This window comes from Diorhabda carinulata, chromosome 2, assembly GCF_026250575.1.
Source record: "Diorhabda carinulata isolate Delta chromosome 2, icDioCari1.1, whole genome shotgun sequence".
Taxonomy (NCBI): domain Eukaryota; kingdom Metazoa; phylum Arthropoda; class Insecta; order Coleoptera; family Chrysomelidae; genus Diorhabda; species Diorhabda carinulata.
This window is the reverse complement of record NC_079461.1, coordinates 17,878,988-17,901,364: the sequence shown is the minus strand read 5'-3', so window position 1 is coordinate 17,901,364 and position 22,377 is coordinate 17,878,988. Positions and strand designations below refer to the sequence as shown.

Here is a 22,377-nt window from a genome sequence, read left to right as displayed (position 1 = left end):
ACTTTGTACTGAATGTAGTATTTCATAATTTATGCAGTGCTATATTTGAAATGATTGTAGATCCACTAGTGAACATATTAAACTGAATATCAAAGGTTGACGCATTCGTCAGAGATGACGTCGATAGATCATCAAAGCAATGAATTCAAGCTCCGCATCTAGATAGTAGTAGAATAATTTAACGTTCTTGTATATATCTCTCCCGACTCGCCAAACTGGATAATCAATAACTTTTATGCTGATCTGAATCATAATTTACTTTCGATCCAGTAAGTACACTCACAAAATAGTCAGTCACTTTTGAAATTTCTAAATTAAACTAAATACATTTCGAATAACAAATTTCATTATATTTACAGAAAAACAAAGGATCTGACAACATTGTTAATACCACTATGATATCTGTCATGCTACAAAACTTTTACAAACAAAAATTTATTATAATAGTGAATAGATATTTCTGTGAAAATTGAGACTTTCTATACGCGAATATCAAAGTAGGTACATAAGAATTTATCAACCAATTCTAACGTAATTTTATAGATTTTTTTACTTCTTTATTAGACTGCGAAATTGACAATGTAGCCAACATACTAGTAATGCAATTTCCGTTCAAAGAACCCTTCAAAATGTGTGTCAACGTACTAAAATTTATTATAATAGTGAAAGAGATTTCTGTGAGAATTGAAACTTTCGATACGCAAAATTCAAAGTAGGTACATAAGAATTTATTAACCAATTTAAACGTAATTTTATAGATTTTTTTACCTCTATATTAGACTGCGAAATTGACAATGTAGCCAACATACTAGTAATGCAATTTCCATTTAAAGAATCCTTTAAAATGTGAGTCAACATACTGTTCCTATAAGGAATGTGAGTCCTGTTAGATTCTGATAATGCTAAGATTACTTGCTGTAAAAAATGAAGGGATAAGTTGATTGACTTCGCTTCTTGTAAGCAATAACCCTTTGTGTGAGTTTTGGAAATTCGTTCAGACCTTGAATAAATAAAAATAAAAATTTATCAAAATATTATAAAATAAGTAGCTCAACCAATATACTATCGCACAAAAATGTGTATAATATTCTAAAAATCTTCGTATGAGCTTCAACGAAGCAGTGGATATAACGGACTGAGTACTAAGTCTCCGGTCTAATCAACAGAAAACAAAGTTTGTAGCAAGTTTCATTTCATTTGTCAAGTTTTTTTCAATTAGTCCAAAGTTTTTCCAATTCTTCTATACTAACAATTTTTTTGATTGCAAAATATGTTTCTGGTCCATCACTTGATATTTGATTCGGACTTTGCCAATAGACGCTGGAAGATATGGTGGTTGAACTATAGGCTATGTTCATTTCAAATTACACAGGCTATAATCTCATCCGTCGATTGTTGAGTTTTAGCTTGCTTCGAATGATTACCGCCGGGTTCAATCAATCCACTCAGGAATTTTTTATTCAGACTTGTAATGGTTTCATACATCACAAATTTATATAAAAAATTCTTATTTTACCCGAATTGCTCCAAATAGCATTCTGAATCATCAATTGATCATTGTTTTTGTTGTCAGGAAAGGCCGCACTCATTTCAAGAGAAGCTCTTTCATGCTCAAATGTTCATATCAAGAACGCTAGTTGGAAATTTTCAAAACGTATTCACTTGATTTTTCAATTGTTAATTATGGCATACGACGACTCATATGCTTAGGCATAATTTAACATTAGGCTACAGTTGGGTGTAACAATTTTTAAAGCTTGGTAGTAGCCAATAAATATTTATGGTCAATTGTATTCTGACGATGTTTTATATCGTATTTGGATTTTTGGGTGATCATGAGGTACTCTCAATCAATTTTTGGGTATTTAATTTTTTTTCTCTGTCTTTTTCCTAATTAATCATCTAAAACCGGAAACAAACCGCTGGTCACCCAATACTGGTCCTACAAAAACCTTAAGGTGAAATTTGGCAGTTTTACTTAATTTAGCGTACTAGTATTTCATTTTTTGGGACTGCCTTTATTAAAATTATTTGTTGAATTGTTTTTTTCTCAAATAAAAAATATAACAATGCTTGCATTGAAATTTTGGAATGAATTCAGTATTTAAAAAGTATACTGCGGGGAAAACAGATAAACTACAAAAAAAGACAAAATCCATTCTACAGCATTGAGTTTGGTATCAGTACTTCAAAATGAGGACTTGGCATGTATAAGGGATGTTTTTTGTAAGAACCTTATAAAGCATACTATTGAAAGTACTGTAAACTGATTCATAATGGGACAATTATGGAAAGTCGTCGAGTGGTAGAAACGGGAAACGTTCCGAAATCCACCTCAACATTAAATAAGAACAACTTTCTTTGAATTCTTTTCAGTATTTACTGAAAGTTTTAAGTTTAATACAAGTTCTAATTATTGCGTTATTACTAGTGTTATTTTTATAATTATTTATCGCATAATCAGGTTCCATAAAATTTCCAGAGTTCTACACATGAAGCTAATCAATTCCTCGGATTACTACATATAGGGATTTCTTGGTGGTCTAGGGTTCTTTTCTTCTTAAAACGCAGGTTGGAAAGAAAACACTTTTATTACAGAATTTAAACAATGAAAACACTTTACTTATGTACAATGTAAATAAGAGAACTAAGGTTGATAGTGTGTGAAAATAGTGATTAGTGAAAATATTCGTGTATGTGGTTTATACGTTAAAAGAGCGGGAGATTGTATCTTAAAATCGCGAAAAGTCGTCTTAGTTGCGTAATCTTACCGTCTATGTCTTACTCCCGACTCACTCAAATGTTATTGTTGGCTTTAGGCTGCTTAAAGGGAACTCGTGTTTCGTGCTTGGCTGTAGGATAGTGTAGAGCAATAATCTTGATCCCACGTATACGAATAGTTTTTGTTCTTGAGAAAAACTTGAGCAGTATCAAATTAAACGATTTTAACGCATATAAAAACATTGTAATATCCCAACTACAATGAATATGATTTAAATTGGAGCTAAGATGAAAGATGAGTTCACACATTCACAACCAAACATGATTATGTTTGGTGTTCCAAAATTATCTTTGCAGCTTCAAAAATTCATAACTTCGAACATAAACTAGATATTTATATTCTGCCTTTTGCATGTATTACTGCAAGAAATAAAGTTTTTTTTTCAATAGGCTGAACAGTTATAAGTGAAGATGTAGACACCACAACAGAAAGCTCAATGCGTGTCATGGATCATAGAGACGAAATCAGATACACAGGTTCAACGGAATTTCAAAACAAAATTACAAAGAGACCCACCATCCAGACCCTCCATCCGTGCATGGCACATAAGCTTCATGAGCACCGGATCAGTATTGCATGAAAGTGGAGCCGGACGACCCAGCACAAGTCCATAAAATGTAGAGCGAATACGGCAAACATTCCAGCACAATCCGAAAACTTCAATTCGTCAGGCTTCAAGGCAACTCCAAATGCCTACAACCACAATCCACAGGGTTCTTTATAAACAGTTGCGTCTGTATGTCTATAAGGTACAATTGCTGCAGGAACTGTTACCAACAGATCGACTAAAACGTGTGGAATTTGCCGTAGACATGTTACAACGTATTGAGCATGATGAAGATTTCTTCAAAAAGGGGCGTTTCAGTGATAAATCCACGTCCCATGTGTCTGGTACAATAAATAGCCACAACGTAGGAATTTGGGGTTCTGAAACCCCACATGCTGTAGTCGAGTTTCAACGCAACAGCCCAAAGTTTAATGTGTGGTGTGGGCTTATACACAAAAAAATCATTGCGCCTTTCTTCTTCATAGAAACCACGGTTATTGGCTTTGCTCTTCCTCAGTTGGAAGAATTACAACCGTTTACTTGTTTACTTTCAACAGGATGGTGCACGACCACACTGGTTGACAGCAGATCGAAACTTTTCTCAACCGATGGATTGGACGGGATGGCCCAAGTCCATGGCCACCAAGATATCCGGACATAACACCCCTCGACTTCTTCTTGTGGGGTTATTTAAAGGACATTGTTTACCGGACATTGGTTAATGACATTGATGACTTGAAACGCCGCATTACACAAGCTTTTAGTACAATCATTTTTTCCATAGTTTATTTAACCCACACTGTTTGTTTGTATGATACAAATTTTGTGATCAAAATTTAACTTCCAGTGTACAAACCAAATTTTTCTTGCTTACGAAGACACACAAATCAATTAAAAAGTCTACGAATTGAATGTATAATTAGTGGTAATTAATTAAGTTAACATTACATATAGAGAAATTTCTTCACCAATAGATAACGGTAATAACAATTTATATGAGTAAATATAATTGATTTTTCGTTCTGACTGTTTAAAAAAAATTGCATACGTGGCATTAAACCAGGGATTCCCAAACCATTTTAGGTAAGAGACCCTTTTTCCTAACTGAACTGATATCTCAGACCCCCGTAATTACTTTACAATTAATTAAAAAATTCTTTTCTATTTATACAAAATACTTATCAATATGGAAACTTTGCGATTGGTTAAGTAAGTGAACTTAACATTCTTTAGTTATCAAAATTTATCAAAATAAATACAATAAAACTCAGTAAATATCAAGTGTAATTGATAATTATTAATACAAGTTACGTAAGAATACTTGAGTAGAAATTTAAATCGCAAAGTGAAGATAAAAAAATGAAAAATTCAGTGCGATGGATGAATCTGGTGACTTTCTACCAATCTAACTAAATTCGGTTCAAAATTGGTGTTTTGCAGCCTTAAATCGCCACGTTTGTTGATTTTCAAACGGTACCTTTGTTTTGTCAAAATGTTTGTAACCACACTGAAACCTTTTTCGACGAGGTAAGTTGATGGAAAAGTGATAAAGTATTTTTCAGCAATGTTCCACAATGTAGGATACTGTGTTTTAATGTTGCGTTGCAACCAGAATTTCTGATAGCCTTGGTTGAACTTCTCCTTAAATAAGTACTCAGGTTCTTATTTAAGGAGAGTTTTCGTTTATGTAAATCCCTTGGAAATCGATATCGACCACAAGGGGTCAATATCGACCACTTTGGGAATCTCTGCATTAAACCGAGTAAACCACGTATTACGAAAAAAGAACTGGATTGCTCCAAGCAAAAACGGAGTGTTAGATGAAATGGAAAGACTTAAAACCCTGGTGAAAAATTGAAAGAGCTTGACCGATTGTCAATTATCAATTGTGTATCGTTGTCAAACAAATGACATGACCAAATTGATATGTGATATGGTGCTCTTAGATCGCACTCTAAAGGTAAAGTTCATTGCTAGGACACAGCGTCTATCATTTGTAATTAGATTTAAGAAGTAGACAATCAATGAAATATCGGAAGGGTTTAAAATATTGATAACAAAATTTTACTAATACAATTTTAAGACTAAATATTTTTTTTAATAACACTCATAAAGATTCAAATAATGCATTAAAAAGTAGAAAATAAGACAATATAGGTGTAGTGTCGTCAGACAATGTTGGTACGTTTGACGTCGGAAGTTCGTAATAATAATTCTAACAATACCAAAAGTGCAGGCAGTTGGATTTTATCTTTTTCAAAAATAGTTTATGTTGTGTTATATCCTCTCATAAGGCGCCCACATTTTTTAAACTCTATTATATCTTCTGACGTCCACCACGAATATTTTTTTAATATTTGACATAATATATGAATATGTCGGACTTCTAGTTTTATTAAATATACAAACAGAATACTCTGTATATTTTCATATTTTTTGGTTCTGATGTAAGATACAGGGTGTTTCTATATTCGACCGACAACGGTCTACCACAGACAAATCTCAATAAATAATTCATTTTAATATAGGAATACGACCGGGACCTAGTTGCTGAGATATAGTGGTTCATTATTTTAAATCAAAATTTTACCATAAATCAAGAACACAAATTTTTTTTTTCAAATTTGATGACCAATATACTCCTTAATAAAGTAATATTTTGACATAAACAAAATTTGGAAAAGTTTAACCAGTGGCGCGCTGTCAGGAATAGTAGCTACTTTTATCCTCCTATTTTTTACGCCACTGGAGCAAATTTTTTTAAATTTTGTTTTAAATTGACTAATTATTTTTAGTTAAAAAACTAATAACCTTTTATGGAGCTAAAATGAACGGTGTTTTATGTTATATAAATTTTCCTCAAAACAAAAGTCTGCAAATACGTAAGTAATTTACACATTAATCAATTATTTATTAAATTTCGAATAATGTTTAAGCATAAGTAAATTAAAACAAATAAAAATTATTCATAATCTTAATTTCAAACAACAAAAAATGTATTACAATAATAATAAAATTGGCAATGAAAATAAAAATAATAATAGTACAAATTAAATTTAAACATCACTGTATTTCAACAACGAAATTGACAAAGTTACAGTAGTTGTTTGAACTGTTGGCCGCTTACTTCAATATATTTATTACACCGTTTCGTCATTGAAAAACGTGTCTTTGAGAATAAATCTGGATGGGATTGAATGATTTCTGCCGCAGCTTGAATTCTAACTATTAGATCTTGCTCAGATTCGATGATTGTTTCGTACACTAAGGAGTTCATATAACCCCATATAAAAAAACTCTATAGAACTTAAGTCAGATGATTTTGGAGGCCAACAATTGGGTCCACTCCGTCCAATCAATTCTTCTCTAAAGCGTCTGTTTAAGTAATTTCTTGCCACTACAGCAAAATGAACAGATGCCCTATCGTGTTGAAACCACTTGTGCTGTCTAATATTTAACGTTCTCCAGAAATTCATCCAACGTTTCTTCCAGAAAGCTCGTATAAATTGATCAATTTAGTTTATTTGGTAAAATGTAAAGCCCGATTAAGGAATCTACAACTATACCCACCCACACATTAACTTTTACTTCAAACCTTCTCCGCGGCCCAAGGGACTGCATTTAAATTTGTTTTACAGTTTGGTTGAATCCTCCTGATCTTTAACTCCATTGTGAAACTGTAAACCTTCTTTTTCATATTTTTTTTGTTTCCTTCAACATAATTCAAATAATATTCATCAAAATTGTTAATTTGTGCTATATTTACATTACCTGTACCTATTTTTGGTATATTTTGTTTTTATGGCATAAAAAAATGACAAATTAAAAAAAACGGAACTTTTATTATAAAATAAATACAATAAATTGTTGTTACAATCTAAATTAATCATGTTTTTCCGCAAAACACTGCATGCAATAATGTGGTTTTCCAAAACAAACACTACAAAAAGTAATCACTTTTTTTTACTTTGGATTTTACAATAATTTTTTTTTCACAACACTCTACACAACCTTGTGACTTGGACCTTCTTTCTTCACTAGCCAATGGACTTTTCTATGTTTTGGTGTCTCTTGGTCAGTAACGTCCGTAGTTTCTTTTTCCAGTAACTTCTTTGCTACACGAATTTGAAAGTCAGTAATCGATATATTATTTTCTTTTTGTTATTCCTTTATAAATTGTTGTACCAAATATCATTTCAATAGCAATTTTCTTATACCACTTCAACGTCCTTTTCAAAGAAGAAAAATTTATTTGAAATAAAAAATTACGGGCCCGCATAGGCCCGCTCTGGGGCCGAGGGAAAGTTTACCGCTAAAAATCTCCCTAGGGCTCAGAGGGGTCCTATGGACCGCACATGAAAACATAATTTTTTCGCACTTTTTCATTTCAAATATTTTTTTTATTTTTTCTTGGATCCACACCCCTCATGAAGTATAAATAAAAAAAATTCTAGGCCTAGGGGAAAGATTATCAATTTCGGTTGGAGGTCAACATCTTAAAGCGCGATTTATAGTTCGAGTCCAAAAATATTATTTAATATTTCCTCTTCCAGATGCACAGTCCTTGTTGTACGTTGCTTTCCAGCATTATTTCTTCCAAATAACAAGTTTCTGGTTTCTTTTAACCTTCTTCCAATACTTGCAAATGTGGAAGGATGTGGAGTTCGACGATTATGAAATCTTTGTTGGTATAAACGAGCTGCCTTTCTACAATTTTGTTCGAGCTTCTCCGTAAATCATTAACTAATCGATCAATTCTTCAAATGAAAAATTTATTTTATAACAGCAAAATTAATGTAAAAACTAATTTAGAATTCTATGATTCAATCTACTAAGATCGTGTCAAATACACAAATTGTCACGAACTATCAATCAGACAATTTAAAACAAAATTAAAAAAAGAATTGCTCCAGCGGCGTAAAAAATAAAAGTGACAACTAACCCTGACAACGCGCTACTGGTTAAATTTTTCCAAAGTTTGTTTATGTCAAAATATTACTTTATTAAGGAGCATATTGGTCACCAAATTTGAAAAAAATATATAAAGGCGTTCTTCATTTATGGCAAATTTTTGATTTTGAACACCCTATATCTCAGCAGCTAGGCCCCGAAAGCGTTCGTATTCCTATATCAAAATAAATCATTTATTGATATCTCTCTGAGGTACAGCGTTGTCGGCCGAATGTAGAAACCCTCTGTATTAGAAAATTTTAATTTTTGAACCTAAAACTGATTTTTTTGGTAAGTGCTAGCACGTTCTTAAATTTAATTTTAGTTTTGAGTACATATTAGGTCGAAACAAAAATTTAAAGAAGACTTTAGACTATATATTTCTAAATTCATACGATAAAATTCAGGTGGCGTTTGTCCATACAAACGTCTTAACCACACGAATTTTTTCGATTTAGCAGCCCTCACCTCATCTATTCTCAAATCTTATTTCAGAGATTTAGTTACATAAAATTTGGTTCAAACGTCCGTTCATTTAAAAAAATTTCTTCATCTTATGTACCCACATTTTTACTGTTTTCCACTCTCGTACGTAGTTTATTAGTTAATAAATAATAAAAATCATGATTTTCTTATTATTTTTACGAATATTTTGGTTCTAGAAAAAAAAACTAGACAATTAAATTTCCAGTAGGGTTTTTCCAGCTATCCTACGTAGCACTTTCATCTCTGCTGTTTCCACAATTCTTTTGGTTTTCGCCGTTTCTGGCCGTGTCTCTGCGGTGTAGGTCATTATGGGTCTTAACGTGGCTTCTATTCTTCAAAAATCCTGCTATTCTTAAGGTTTTAGTTGTTTGCTCTCTTACTTCATTCTCTACGTCTCCAAATCCTGAAATCTCTATCCCTAGGTATTTAAATTTCCTTACTTGGTGAATTATTTAGCTTATGTCTTATCGGAGTCTTGGATGTGGTATACACTTTGTTTTGAACGCAGATATCATCATATTGAAAGATTTAACCGTGCAATTAAACACATATAAAAGCCATTGAAAATCATCTTCATTTTTTGCGACTAGAATAGCATCATCAGCGTATCATAATATTGTAATATTTCGGTCCCCCATCTGGTAGCCCCTTAGATTTCTTACTTTCTACATCATTTCGTCCATAATGATATTGAAAAGCAAGGAGCTTAAGGAGTCTCCCTGGTGAATCCCTGCTATTTGCTTCGTTAGTACTCCGTTCACTTTGGCTTGGATTTTCTTGTCCATGTGTATATTTTCAATGGTCTTTATCAAGTCACGAGGGATTTGTTTTGGACTCGAACGAAGGCTTTTTATAGATCTAAAAAGCACTTAAATGTTGGTCTGTTGTACTCAATCGATTTTTCTGTGATCTGCCTGATGACGAAGATCACATCTGTGCACGACCTTCCCGATCTAAATACCTGTTGCTGATCTGTTAACGTTAAAAGACTGTTTATTTTGTTTGTGATGACTTTTGTTGTAAGCTTCAGAGTGCTACCCAGCAAATTGATTCCCCTATAATTTGAACATGAGAATCGTAGTACTCGTTCTCCGATCGTCTAGGAAAACTCGTGTAAAATAATTTCCATTCAGAGAAAAAGTAACAGTAGCTGTGGAATCCTCCAGACTCAATCCGGGGATAGAATCCATAAATTAGAACATCATAGAAGAAAATACCTTGAAGTTCATAGTTAGTATTATATTATATCTAATAATCTTTTAAACCATAAAAACATATTTTTCGTATCGAACAAAACTTATTGAAAAACGAACTATTCATTCCTAGAATATATGCGAACTATTTTGTAGTAAATGGTAAAATAATGGAATGCATAGTATTTAGCACTCACCAATAGAAATATTAATTCATCTTAATTTAGTTACTGAGTACTCAATATTTAATAATTCTTACCCAGCCAGATCCACCAAATGCAGCTTCGAAGATCTTAATTGTGCAGAATTGCTGTCTCGCAAATTTATGTAAAGAGTGAATATGCAATGAGATCTTGAAGAAAACTCATTAGAAACAGTTTCTGCAATCGTCCTAAAATTGTATTCCCATTACTATAAAATTCATACAAAATTTTGTATTCCGATGAATCGCCCACAATTTTGTCTCAAATCATTGTTGTCCATCACAAAATATGGTCATCAATTTGGAAAATTATCATGTAATAAAAATGCGTTCATTTATGTTGAAAACGTAATGATAAACATATACGTGGTCTAGCTATTAAATAACGAGACTACGCGCCTAGAGGACGCCCTAGACGGGTCGGGTAAAAAACGAATAGTGCGTTGGGTATCTAGATATCGTATCTATGCATGTCTCGAAACACGTTTCCCTCACTATTATAGTATTTGAGCAGTAGCGATTTGAAACGAACGTTCTTTTTTCTCACAATGTGTGGTGACCAACGTACAATATGAAATTTCTCGTTAAATTGAAAACAAATCCGACTGAGCGCTATAAATTGTTGCAAGAGGCCTGTGGGGACAATTCTCTATCTCGTGCGCTTATTATGAGTGGTGTAAGTGCTTTAGTGAGGGCCGAGAGAACACCAGCTCCCAAGTCGCCCTGTGACTGTTTCAACTCCAGAAACACTGATCAAAACAAACCAAATTGTACGAGCAAATCGTCGAATGACCATCTGTATGATTACCGAGGCTGTAGTAAACGCCAATATAGAAAAATTTCACATGAGGAATCACACATGACAGAAGTCTGAGCGAAGTTGGTGCAAAAAGCCAAAAAATCTGACTCCTGACCAAAAGCTCTTGTGTCAACAGGTCTGCTTATATTTCCTTGAAAGATTAGAAAAAGATTTGCTTCGAAATGGATCCGATTTGAGTCGTTTGAAGTGGTAAAGCAAAAAATGACAGAGCTCCCAAAGATTTCCAGCACTGCTTCGATCAATGGAAAATACGCATTCGAATGTAGAATGTAAGTGACTGGGAGGTAAGAAGTTGCACTGTCATTAGCTGAATAAATAATGAGGTATAAAAACACTTTTTGCAGGTGATCTATTGATTCATATAATTATGCAGTTGGCACTATCAATTTATATTTTGATAAATACCAGACTAAGTCGAAATGTCAATTTTCCACCTGTTTTAAAGTCTATTTTTTTCATCAGAAGAGACCTAAAATTATGACAATTAAGCCACAAAAAACTTGTATCGTGGGCATAGTCAATTTCGAATAATCTTGACGAAACGAGAAAATTCACTTTTTATATTTTGTCACAACAATCATCTAAAAAAATCAATATTCGAGTGTGTTCATTCAAATCTCTCAGGGATAATAGAAACGTAGTCTAAATATTCCGAAGATTATGACAAAAATTTAACACATAAAGAATGTGTGAACAGCGATGAGCTAGCACAAAATAAGCAAAAAAAAAGGAACAGATAAATTAATACCGATACCGAATGAATACCGATATACTGGGAAAATAACCAATAAAAGTCGCATGTGCCGAATCTCTAGGAGCAGCGTAGCTCCGCAGAGATCTAGGCGTTCGAGAACTGCTCGCTTCGCTATCTCAAGAGAGAATGATTTCCTCCTTGAATCAAAACGTCTCGCCTTGGTTTGTATAAGTATGTTGGTTTTTCCTAAAATGTGTACAAGGTATATCGGAGAGGATTAATTGCATACTATTAAGGACATTAAGAAGGTTATATAGGAAAGGTGCCTTGGAATTCCAAAAAGAGAGTACTCGGGGTCGAAGGATTATTGTTTTATTGAGGAAGATATATGTATACGTAGTATTTTTAAAAGTCAGGTCACATGGCGTGGTCGATGTAAGTTAAAAGGAGAAAAGGAGAAGAATATGTAAATCTTCATATTTCACGTAAAGACGACTTCTAGACGTTGTCCAGTTCATACGTTGTGTATTTTGTTGGAATTACCGGATATATACAAGGTCTGGCTATTAAATATCGAGACGTTACGAAAAATGATTTTATTTTAAAAATTATTCTAGATTCGAATGGTCCCCGTTTTTCTATGACCCAAGCAGTGCTGGAAGTCTACCTTGGTGAGCGCGTTCGGAGCTCTTCCATCGACTCAAATCGGGTCCCTTTCAAAACAGATTTTATCTTCGGAAACAAAAGAAAAGTCCCACGGTGCCAAATCTGATGAGTACGGCGGGTGTTCGAGCACTGGAGTGCACTTACTGGCCAAATTCTGCTTCACAAATAGTGTAGATGCGTTGTCCTGGTGCAAAATCGGGCCGTTTATTACGAAATCGTTCTCGCAGTGTTGCTAAGCTGACAAATAGTAAGTCTGGTTGACAGTCTAACCCTCTGAAACCCATTCAGTCATCACGATACCGTTAATGTCGAAAAAACCGATCAACATTGCCTTGAATTTTGATTTCCTCTCTCGGCCTTCGCTGCAGCGCTTACACCACTCAAAAATACGCGCACGTGATAGAAAATTATCCCCATAGGCCTCTTGCAACAATTTATAGCACTCGGTAGGAGTTTTTTTCAATTTAACGAGAACTTTTAGATTGATACGTTGTTCCCGCCGATATCTAGATACCCAACGCACTATTCGTTTTCTACCCCACCCATCTAGAGCGCCCTCTAAGCGCGCAGTCTCGTTATTTAATATCCTGACCTCGTATGCAGGGATATTACAAAAATTTATCAACAGCAGTAAAATTGAATGCAGAGATTTTCTATTGTTGAGAAAAAAATTTGTATAAAAATTGAAAAAATAACATGTTGAGATTCCAGAGATGTGAAAAAAATGTGGAAAGTGTCACAAATAATGTCACAAAGTTTTATATGAATAGTCATCTGCACAAAAAAACTGTATGAAATAAAAAATCCACTAAAACTATTTTTGCAATATTCATCCTTAAGCGAATTAATTTTTGATAATATCATATTTTAATACAGATATAAGTGATAATTATGTGTTTATAAATTCAATATCTATCTGTCATTTTATAATTTAAGTTGTAATTATAATTTGCATGCCTTCCATTAACGATGGTGTACGCAATATTCATAATATGTCAATTAATAGAACAATAAATAAGCTCATGTTTGTATATTTCTTAAGCTTTGTATGTTACTTAAGCCTTTGATAAAGTACAATTGAGGAACCCATTAAAGAAAAACAATATAGATCATAAATATCAAAATATTACTAAAGAAGGGAACACCAGAAAAATAAGACGGATTAAAACTAAAAAATATGATCGGGATAAAACTGGAAAGCAGTTTAAGTCCTAAACTATTCAATATTATCATCGACAAAATCGTACAAAGCGTCAACAAAGTTAACGCGGGTTACAGAATAAGAAAATTATCATTAAAACTGTAGATAAATATAATATGAGCTTCTTCCAATAAAAAACTCAATCGATTGTTATAGCTAGTAAAGATTCAATTAGACGTGAACTAACTGTCGACATCAACAATGGAATTCAATTACCTTGGCGTAGCTAAAAAGAATAATGGGAAGAATTAAATCGAAAACGTTAATAATAATAATTAAAAAAGTGAACCAGGTAGATATAATAAAATGCTAGGATATTAGAGAAGGACTTTCCTAATCCTTCAAGAGGTTGTGAGATGGGTTGAAGAACGTAAACGAAGTTGGAGGTATCGAAGGAATGCCAGTAAACAGATGGGCAACAAACTAGAAACTAAATACACAGAAACTACTAGGCAGACTAAGCTGGAATTTCTGGAACCGTTGGCGATATTCATACTGAATACACTGTTTACTCTACCCTACACCAACACTCGCAATTACATTGTCTGACGAGCGTTTCGATAACCAAGTTATCGTCTTCAGAGACTGAAGGTAAATCTAAAAACTTGACTTTTTTATACTAAATTTTCCCACTAATAAACCTTCTCCCGCGGGAAAAAACTCCTTGTCGGGAATATTCATGTTCATTCTTTGACTACTAAAGTAAAGAGTGGGCTGTAAGGAATTGGCCTTGAGAAGGGCTCAGGAAGAGGCTAAATTTTTGAAATTGAACAGGAATGGTTCCTTTTCCAAGAAACGTTGCAAGAAATATACTAAGATGAAATAAACACGTCGGCGATTTAAAGAAGGTCGAAATCTTCAGTAGCTACCGAATGATTTGCTGTATACAGATGTAAATATCAAACTTGAATTAGTTTTAAAAATATTTGATTTGCCTACAGCAATTGAAAATTTAGTTGATGTCTGTCTATTTTGGAAAGAGATTAATGAAGAAAAAGACTATGTTTCAAACAGTTATTCTTCGAAGTTACGAAGCAGATTGTTAATGTCAAGAAATGAGAATAAGTTTTTAAAAGGATACTCCAATTCTCACGAACCGAAAAGATTAAGAATTTGCCTAAAGAAAATATTGCCCATTTGTTGCAAGAAGAGGACAATGAAAAATATCGAAAGCTTCGATCATAATCAGTACAATTGGAGAATAAAAGAAAATATACAAATGAACAACCAGAATAATGGAACATTTTCACCTTATTTATATTAATTTCACAAATTGCAATAATGTCTTATCACAACAAGCCATTTTATCATTTAAGTACCGAGTTTATATAATTTTGGCACTAAAAATTAAGTCTGATAATGTCATGATACTATCGAAATATAAAATACTTTATAAACATATCAATTAAATTCAATACATACCTATGGGTATCTCCTAAAAATAAAAACCTCATAGCTTCTTGTTCAGTAGTAACTGGAAAAACATTCAAATTTCGAATATGTGCATCTCCTTTTTTATCTTCAAAAAGAGTAACTCGACTAAAATTGTAATATCAAGATATATTCCTCAAATAACAAAAAAATAATGCATATTTGAAAATTTCTCTTCAACAACAACCACTGTGATGCTAATAGCTCAATAGCCACAGTCTCGTTTTCCATATGGATTTGAACAGACTCAAATCAAAACGTATAATGGAGATTTAGAAAATTGATAATAAATAATAAAAATCGAACCTAATCTTCAGGAGCATGGAAACCTTAATAAGAAAACAGACAGAGGACCTAATATACAACCTATAGCAATGAAGGAGTGTAAGGAAAATTACGAAAAAGATTTCAGAAAAAACAAAAAAAAAGTTAATTATAAAGTTTCCGAAACGATATACAGTTCAAGGTTCAGAAGAAAAAATCACTGAAGAACAAATAATGAATGCCGTTAAAACCATGAAAAAGAAACGAGCTGCTGGACCTAGAGGTGTCCCAGCAGAGCTATTAAAACATGGAACAAAGAAACTATGGAATATGTTGAGCGTTCTATTCTGAATGGAAAGAATATATATAAAAAAGGTAGTAAGACCGACCGCAATAACTTTCGATGTGTATTTTTCTAAAATATATAAGTTTAGAACAGGACGATCATGTATAGACCATATTTCTGTTCGTTGATTTAATAAAAGCCTACGACAATGCACCCATTAGTAAACACTGGCAAGTACTAGAAACGTAATTCTGATTCGAGCAGTACAAAAACTCTATGATAAATGCTCTTGAAGACGGAAAACAAATACCAGTCCCGGAAATATTTGGGAACAGAATTCACAAACAGAACGGAATCAGAAATAAGAGAACGAATAAAAAAAGGAAAAAAATCATTGGAGCACTGAGCTCCATACTGAGGTCCAGTAAAATCTCTAAAGAAAAAAATATTAAACACAATCTTCAAGAGCGTTGTTTTATATGGTTGTGAAATGTGGCAACTGACGTCAAGACTATTTCAAAGCTCCGATATATTCCAAATTTCATAATACGAAAAATGATGAATGTTGAAAAAATATAGGAAAAGCAACTCAGCTGGCACGGCCATGTACAAAGGATAATGCTAAGATCAAAGAAAAGATGTCTTCGTTTGCTTTATAGACTACCAAAAAGCGTTTAACTCCATTCGGCTTACTTACTGTTTGACATCCTTAAAGATGTTTATGTTGATAGTAAAGACATCAGGATCATACAAAAGCTGTATGTAGATCAAACAGCAGAACTGCGAACTAGCCGCTCTCTAACTACGGAACACCTTCAGATACTTAGGGGGGTTCGTCAGGGATGCATACTCTTACCCATGCTATTTAACATATACGTAGAACGCATATATTAGCCGACAACGAAAAAGACATACAAGAGCTAGTCAATTCTATCAAAGAACTGGAACCAAATACGGACTCACAATAAACGCACATAAAACCAAATTAATAAGCAGACAACAACACGGCGAAAGTCAAGTACTTGTCAATGGAAATAACATAAAGAGAATCAATAAATTCAAATACATTGGATGTATGATAAATCAAAAATGGGATTGCGACGAGGAAATTAAAACTCGAAAGCAATTGCAAAAACAACTTTTACAAAGTTTAATAAGTTCCTAATCCATCAAGAAGTCCCCCTAAACCTTTTGTATGGTGTGGAGACTTGAAAGTGAGATCCTTGAAGAGAATAGAAGCAATGGAAATGTGGCTGTTGCGGATCCCATGAACCGTATTTTATTTGGGACGCATCCTGCAAGAATTGAGCTATTCAACTCTCCAGCTCATATTGACCGAAAAGATCGACGGAAGTAAACAACATTCCTGGCTGCGGAGGATAAGAGACTGGTGTGGCATTCAGGGTGCAGCAACAATTCTTCGTGCAGAAAAGGGATGCCTTCAGATAATAGATTAGAAGTTTTGGATAATAGAACACCTACACGCTGCAAAGTGTATGGTACCTGAAGAAGAAGGATGAATTGGAACGTCGTAAACAAGGATCGGCAACAAGGATCGGCGACAAGCGATCTCAGACCAGGAGCTGGGAGGATCGTAAGAAATAGAGATTGGGCACCGCAAGGCGTAGAACGCTTTAAAGCGGATATATACATATATAAAAAAGGTTATTTATAATAAGTTTATAATAGTACATCAATGAAATCTACAAAGTTCAAATATTAGAATCGAACAAGATGATGATATCGAAAAATCTTGATTCGCCGCTTAATGAGTCAGGATACTCTCAAGTAACCGCACCATTTTGAAAATTATGGAAATTATCTACTTCACTTGTTGACAGGAATAAACATTAGTTATTACAGCACAACCCAGAAGGTAGACAATAATACCATTTGGATACTACAGAATGACCTGAGGTTGATCGATAATTCCCCAACATCTCCATCTTGACCAGCTACAATTTACAAATTACCATTGTGAATACGAAATTTACGAAACAGTACTAACAAAAACAAACCAAAAAATAACAAATTACAATGCGGATAATCTATCCGCAATCAATCCCAACAGTATTTCCCCTCAACCAAGTATCGGAATGATTTCTCAGGAATTGATTTTCGAACGGTCACTATTAACTTAAAACTCTAACATTGGATCATCAAATAAATCAATATCAGTTTGTTTTTCTTTGTGCGCAGGTACCGATCGCTACAATGTTCGGTTTTCAAACGAACCTAATGGTAAAATCTCATTTCTATTACACTTTGGCAAATACAGGAATGAATGTGAAATAGCCACGCCCGTCAATGCCCGCTACTAGATGAGGTAGTAGGGATTAGTACGGTACCTCAAGCAGATATACTTGACTACTATTATCAGTTCTATTGTGTCTGTTATTCATTATATCATCATCATCACCAAGCCTTCCAATCCCACATGGATTATGGCTATTGCTTGTGGCGCTTCAAATCCTTTTTTGAGGTGGATTACTCCTCGCTTTCTAATTTTTATTTTCTTCATAGTTTTTCGTTTGTTTTGGTTGCTTTTGTTATTATTTTCCATTTTTTTCAGTTCCGTTATTTTGCTCTCCAGTTTTCTATATTGAGTGCTCTTATGTCCTCCTCTATTTCGTTTCTCCAAGTTTTTCTCGGCCTTTCCCTTCTCCTTGGCCACTTTGGTTTATAGTTTTGATATAACATCTTTTTGTAGAATTGTTTTAAGTTATTTGTATTTCCATCATTGTTTATTTCTTCCATCATCCTATGAAGCCATTCGCTCTTTTTTCTTTTATAAATTGCGTTTGCTCTATTCCTTTTCCTTTCGTATTCGTTCCTACTTTGTTCATCTTTTCTTATCAGCCATTTTGTTCTCACTTTGTTTTTTTGTTCTCTTGCCTCCTCACAGTCTTGGTCGTACCATTCTTTATCTTTATATTCTCTTTTCTCCCTGTTTAGCGTCTCTTCTGCCGTTTTTGCAATATTGGTTTTTATTTTCCTCCATGTTTCGTTAACCTCTTTTTTGTTTATTGAGTCATTATCTTGTGCCACCTCTGTTGGTGCATATATAATATATATATATATATATATATATATATATATATATAAATACTTACTGGAAAAGCCACCCCCTCACCCCTAGCAGCATCCCCTTTATTTTTTTAAATTACTTTTCATATTTTTTATGTAAAATTTGGATACTCCTCTTTGAGCTGATTTCAAAAATGTATAATACTTGTAGGTTAAAGTGGCTAGTTTATGAGATAGACAATTTTTCTTTTAAGAGCACAAATTTTACTTATTATTTACTTTCACCTTATTTGCCTGTACTAAAATGGGTTGTACAACAGTTCAAACTCTTTAATCTTTTTAACTGTGCTATTTATTATGAAGTTACAATAAGTGTTCAAAATGAGTACCATTCACTTCCATACAATGGTATAATCTATTTTGAAATGCCTCTCTGACATTGCTTAATACGGCTGGATTTAATTGTCGACATTCATTTTCTATCCTCTCTCGTAAATCATCCAGAGATTCTGGTTGGGTAGCATAAACTTTTGTTTTTAAATACCCCCATAAAAAGAAGTCTAGGGGTGTTAAATCCGGTGACCTAGGTGGCCACTCCATCATCTGCCCCCTTCTACCTATCCAACGAGCGGGGAATGTTTCGTTTAAAAATTGTCGGACAGGCATAACATAGTGTGGGGGAGCTCCGTCTTGTTGAAATACCAGTAAATCTTCGGAAAGGTTATCATCATTTTCTATTATTGTTGTAATACGTGGGTCAACCCCTTCCCTGAGTAACTCAAGATATGATTCACCATTTAAATTTCCGTTGATGAAGAAAGGTCCGACAATGTGGTCACCTAGGATACCACACCAAACGTTTAACTTTTGGGGATGTTGTGTATGGAATTCACGCATAATATGTGGATCACTTTCAGCCCAATATCTACAATTATGCCTACTTACTAAGCCATTTAATGACCATGAGCATTCATCAGAAAAGCAAATATTGTTTAACAATTGTGGATTGTTATTGATAATTTGCGTCATTGATTCGCAAAACTCTAGACGACGATCAAAATCATCTTCATTCAACTCGTGCACCAACTTAACTTTGTATGGGTGGTACTTGAATTTATGTAGAACTCGGAAAACTGTAGAAGATGAAACACCGATCGCTCTACTTATTGTTGACAACGATTGGGGTTGTTGAGCCTCTAAGCTGACTTGCCCTAAAATTGCCACTTGGATTGCTTCGTTATTTACGAGTCCCTCTCGCTTATGCACTTTATTGCAAACAGACCCTGTTGTGGTAAATTTCTCCATCAGTTGAATTACATACTTATGAGTTGCATGTCTTCCGTCATGTAATTCGTTAAATATTCTAGCAGCAGCTCTTGCACAATTATTATTTTGGTAGTATAAACCTACAATTTCAATTCTTTCTTGCAAAGAGTAAACCATTTCAGAGAAACAAAATAAATAATGTATCAAATTACACTATCAATAGTGACTACAAATTCTAGTTGACAATGTCAAACTTTAATAAAAAGTAGAGTTTTTTGTTGTTTGGATTTTTTAAGTAGAATAAATAGCACAGTTAAAAAGATTAAAGAGTTTGAACTGTTGTACAACCCATTTTAGTACAGGCAAATAAGGTGAAAGTAAATAATAAGTAAAATTTGTGCTCTTAAAAGAAAAATTGTTTATCTCATAAACTAACCACTTTAACCTACAAGTATTATACATTTTTGAAATCAGCTCAAAGAGGAGTATCCAAATTTTACATAAAAAATATGAAAAGTAATTTAAAAAAATAAAGGGGATGCTGCTAGGGGTGGCTTTTCCAGTAAGTTTAAATAAGCCATAATGCTTGCCCCTTCCAACATAAATTGACGTGTTTTTGGATTTTTTCTAAATACCAGTATTACAAAAGTTATTAAAGGTGGATACTTTTATCTGAAAAGCACTGTATATATAACTGCAACATTTGTTCTTTAATTTCAATCTCAGAGTTGCTATTCTTCCAAATATTACCCTCTTTGTCATCCAAAAACTTTCTCATTTTATCTTCGTGCCTTTCGTACGTTTTTCGACATTTACTCCTGTATTAGCCAAACTGTACTTATTAAGAGTAGAGGTAAGGAGAACTCTATCTTATGGGACATAACAATGTATCCTTCTGGAAGCCTAAAAACGTCACTCTTTTATTTTTTAAATTTGTAAGCGAAGAGATGCTTCACCATACAAATTTTCGATTTTAATATAACTCCATCCCAAAATTTCTCTGTACTATGTACACTTCTTAGAAACAGAGTTCTTTCCTCCAACCTCCATATAGTAATCAATAACTGAAATACAAGAACCGAGTCCGCCTAGGTGCGATTTTTAAAATAACTTCTTTCTGCTGTGTGTATAGGCATCATTGCCTGTTTTTCTTCACGTCATTGCCTCTGCTCAGTCACCTGGGAGGTTGTCACTCCATCTTTTCCTAGGTCTTCCAATGCTTCTTTGTCCTGCTGGTGATTTGTCCCTTGATATTTTCACAATTCGTTCTTCTGTCATGCGGTCAATGTGCTCATTCCATTTTATTAATATATAACTTATTATATATTATTATATTTTTGATAATTGATGATTTGTATTGCTTTATGTTATCAAAAGTGTCTATTACGCACGGTGAGGTTATTATTTGTTATCTAATCGATCTTATGCATTGCACATGCAAAGATTTCGAGAGACCGGTGCACATTCTATGAAGCCTGGACAAGGAGGTCCTTCAGTTTTAACTCCTCGTGATAATTGTTTTTTGCAATTAAATCCAATAAGAAATCGGTCAATGACAAGAGTCGAGCTCATCAGCCTTTTACGAGAAGTCCGAAATGTAAATATCTCTGATAGATCAGTAAGACGACTCCTTCAGAATGCTGATCTACACAGCAGAAGAACTCTCCAGGCACCTTCGCTAACCAGGCAGCATCGTGTTGCTAGACTACGATCTGCAAGGCAACATTTAGATTGGAATTTAGAAAAGTTTTATTTACTGATGAGACAAGAATCAATCTAAGTCCAGATGGACGTAATCAAATTCGCCGCATTCGTCGAAATCCCAGGAGAATGTTATCAGCAATCACATCCAGGGGGTGAAATACACGCACTAGCGTTTTAAAAAAAGTTACGTTATTGTTTATAATGCAAGTTTTATTTTTTAAGAGAATTTGGTTTTATTGCAATGTTTTTATTTTTTTACTCATTAAAAATCACTTAAAATTACTACACATTTCTTATTATTGCGTCAAAATTATTGAAAAGAAGTTCAGAAATCGGGGTGGTGCGTTATTTTTGATCACGAGTGTATTTTGTATTTTATACAAATATTAAAAGAAAATACATATTTCCTTGAAAATTGACTTACGGAAGCTCATCTAAATTCTTTGAAATTTTCGATTGTTTAGTACTCAGCAAATCATATCCAACTTCATTGTATATCTCCATATAAGAAATATAAATGGTAGGTTTCTCGGATACCTTTGAAAATAATACTATTAATACAATATTGATCAGAAACCACCTATTTTATAAACGGTTCACATATATTACTCCAGGTCTAAGTAATTTTTTATGTTCTATTTAAAGTCCTGCCTCCATGAATAAAAATAAAATTACGAAAATGCTAACTCTATCAATTATATTGATTATTTCACTCACATCTGATAGCAATAACACACACGTTGAGCCCCAACCAAAATGGATGAAATTTCCCCCTGGCCCAATAATTTTTTGCTCTATTTTAGTCTCCATATGGGGTGTAATTTCAACAAAAAATAATGCTAAAATTTATTTGAAATA

The 22,377-nt window shown here is 33.6% G+C and overlaps 1 protein-coding gene across 3 annotated transcripts in view; it reads right to left on the bottom strand.

The window, feature by feature from the left end:
- The window catches only part of LOC130903931 (kinesin-like protein KIF6), a 47,549-nt gene that overhangs the window by 13,209 nt on the left and 11,963 nt on the right, over positions 1–22,377 (bottom strand). Inside the window, exons 2-5 of one of the 3 annotated variants that reach the window (XM_057816327.1) lie at positions 21,944–22,056; positions 14,964–14,976; positions 10,218–10,349; positions 769–1,000 (exon numbers count right to left, since the gene is read on the bottom strand). In XM_057816327.1, the coding sequence (XP_057672310.1) occupies positions 769–1,000; positions 10,218–10,349; positions 14,964–14,976; positions 21,944–21,953 (387 nt within the window). In that variant the 5' untranslated portion in view covers positions 21,954–22,056. Of the gene's footprint in view, positions 1–768; positions 1,001–10,217; positions 10,350–14,963; positions 15,081–21,943; positions 22,057–22,377 lie in introns of all 3 variants that reach the window. The other 2 variants (XM_057816326.1, XM_057816328.1) reach the window with 2 other exon arrangements.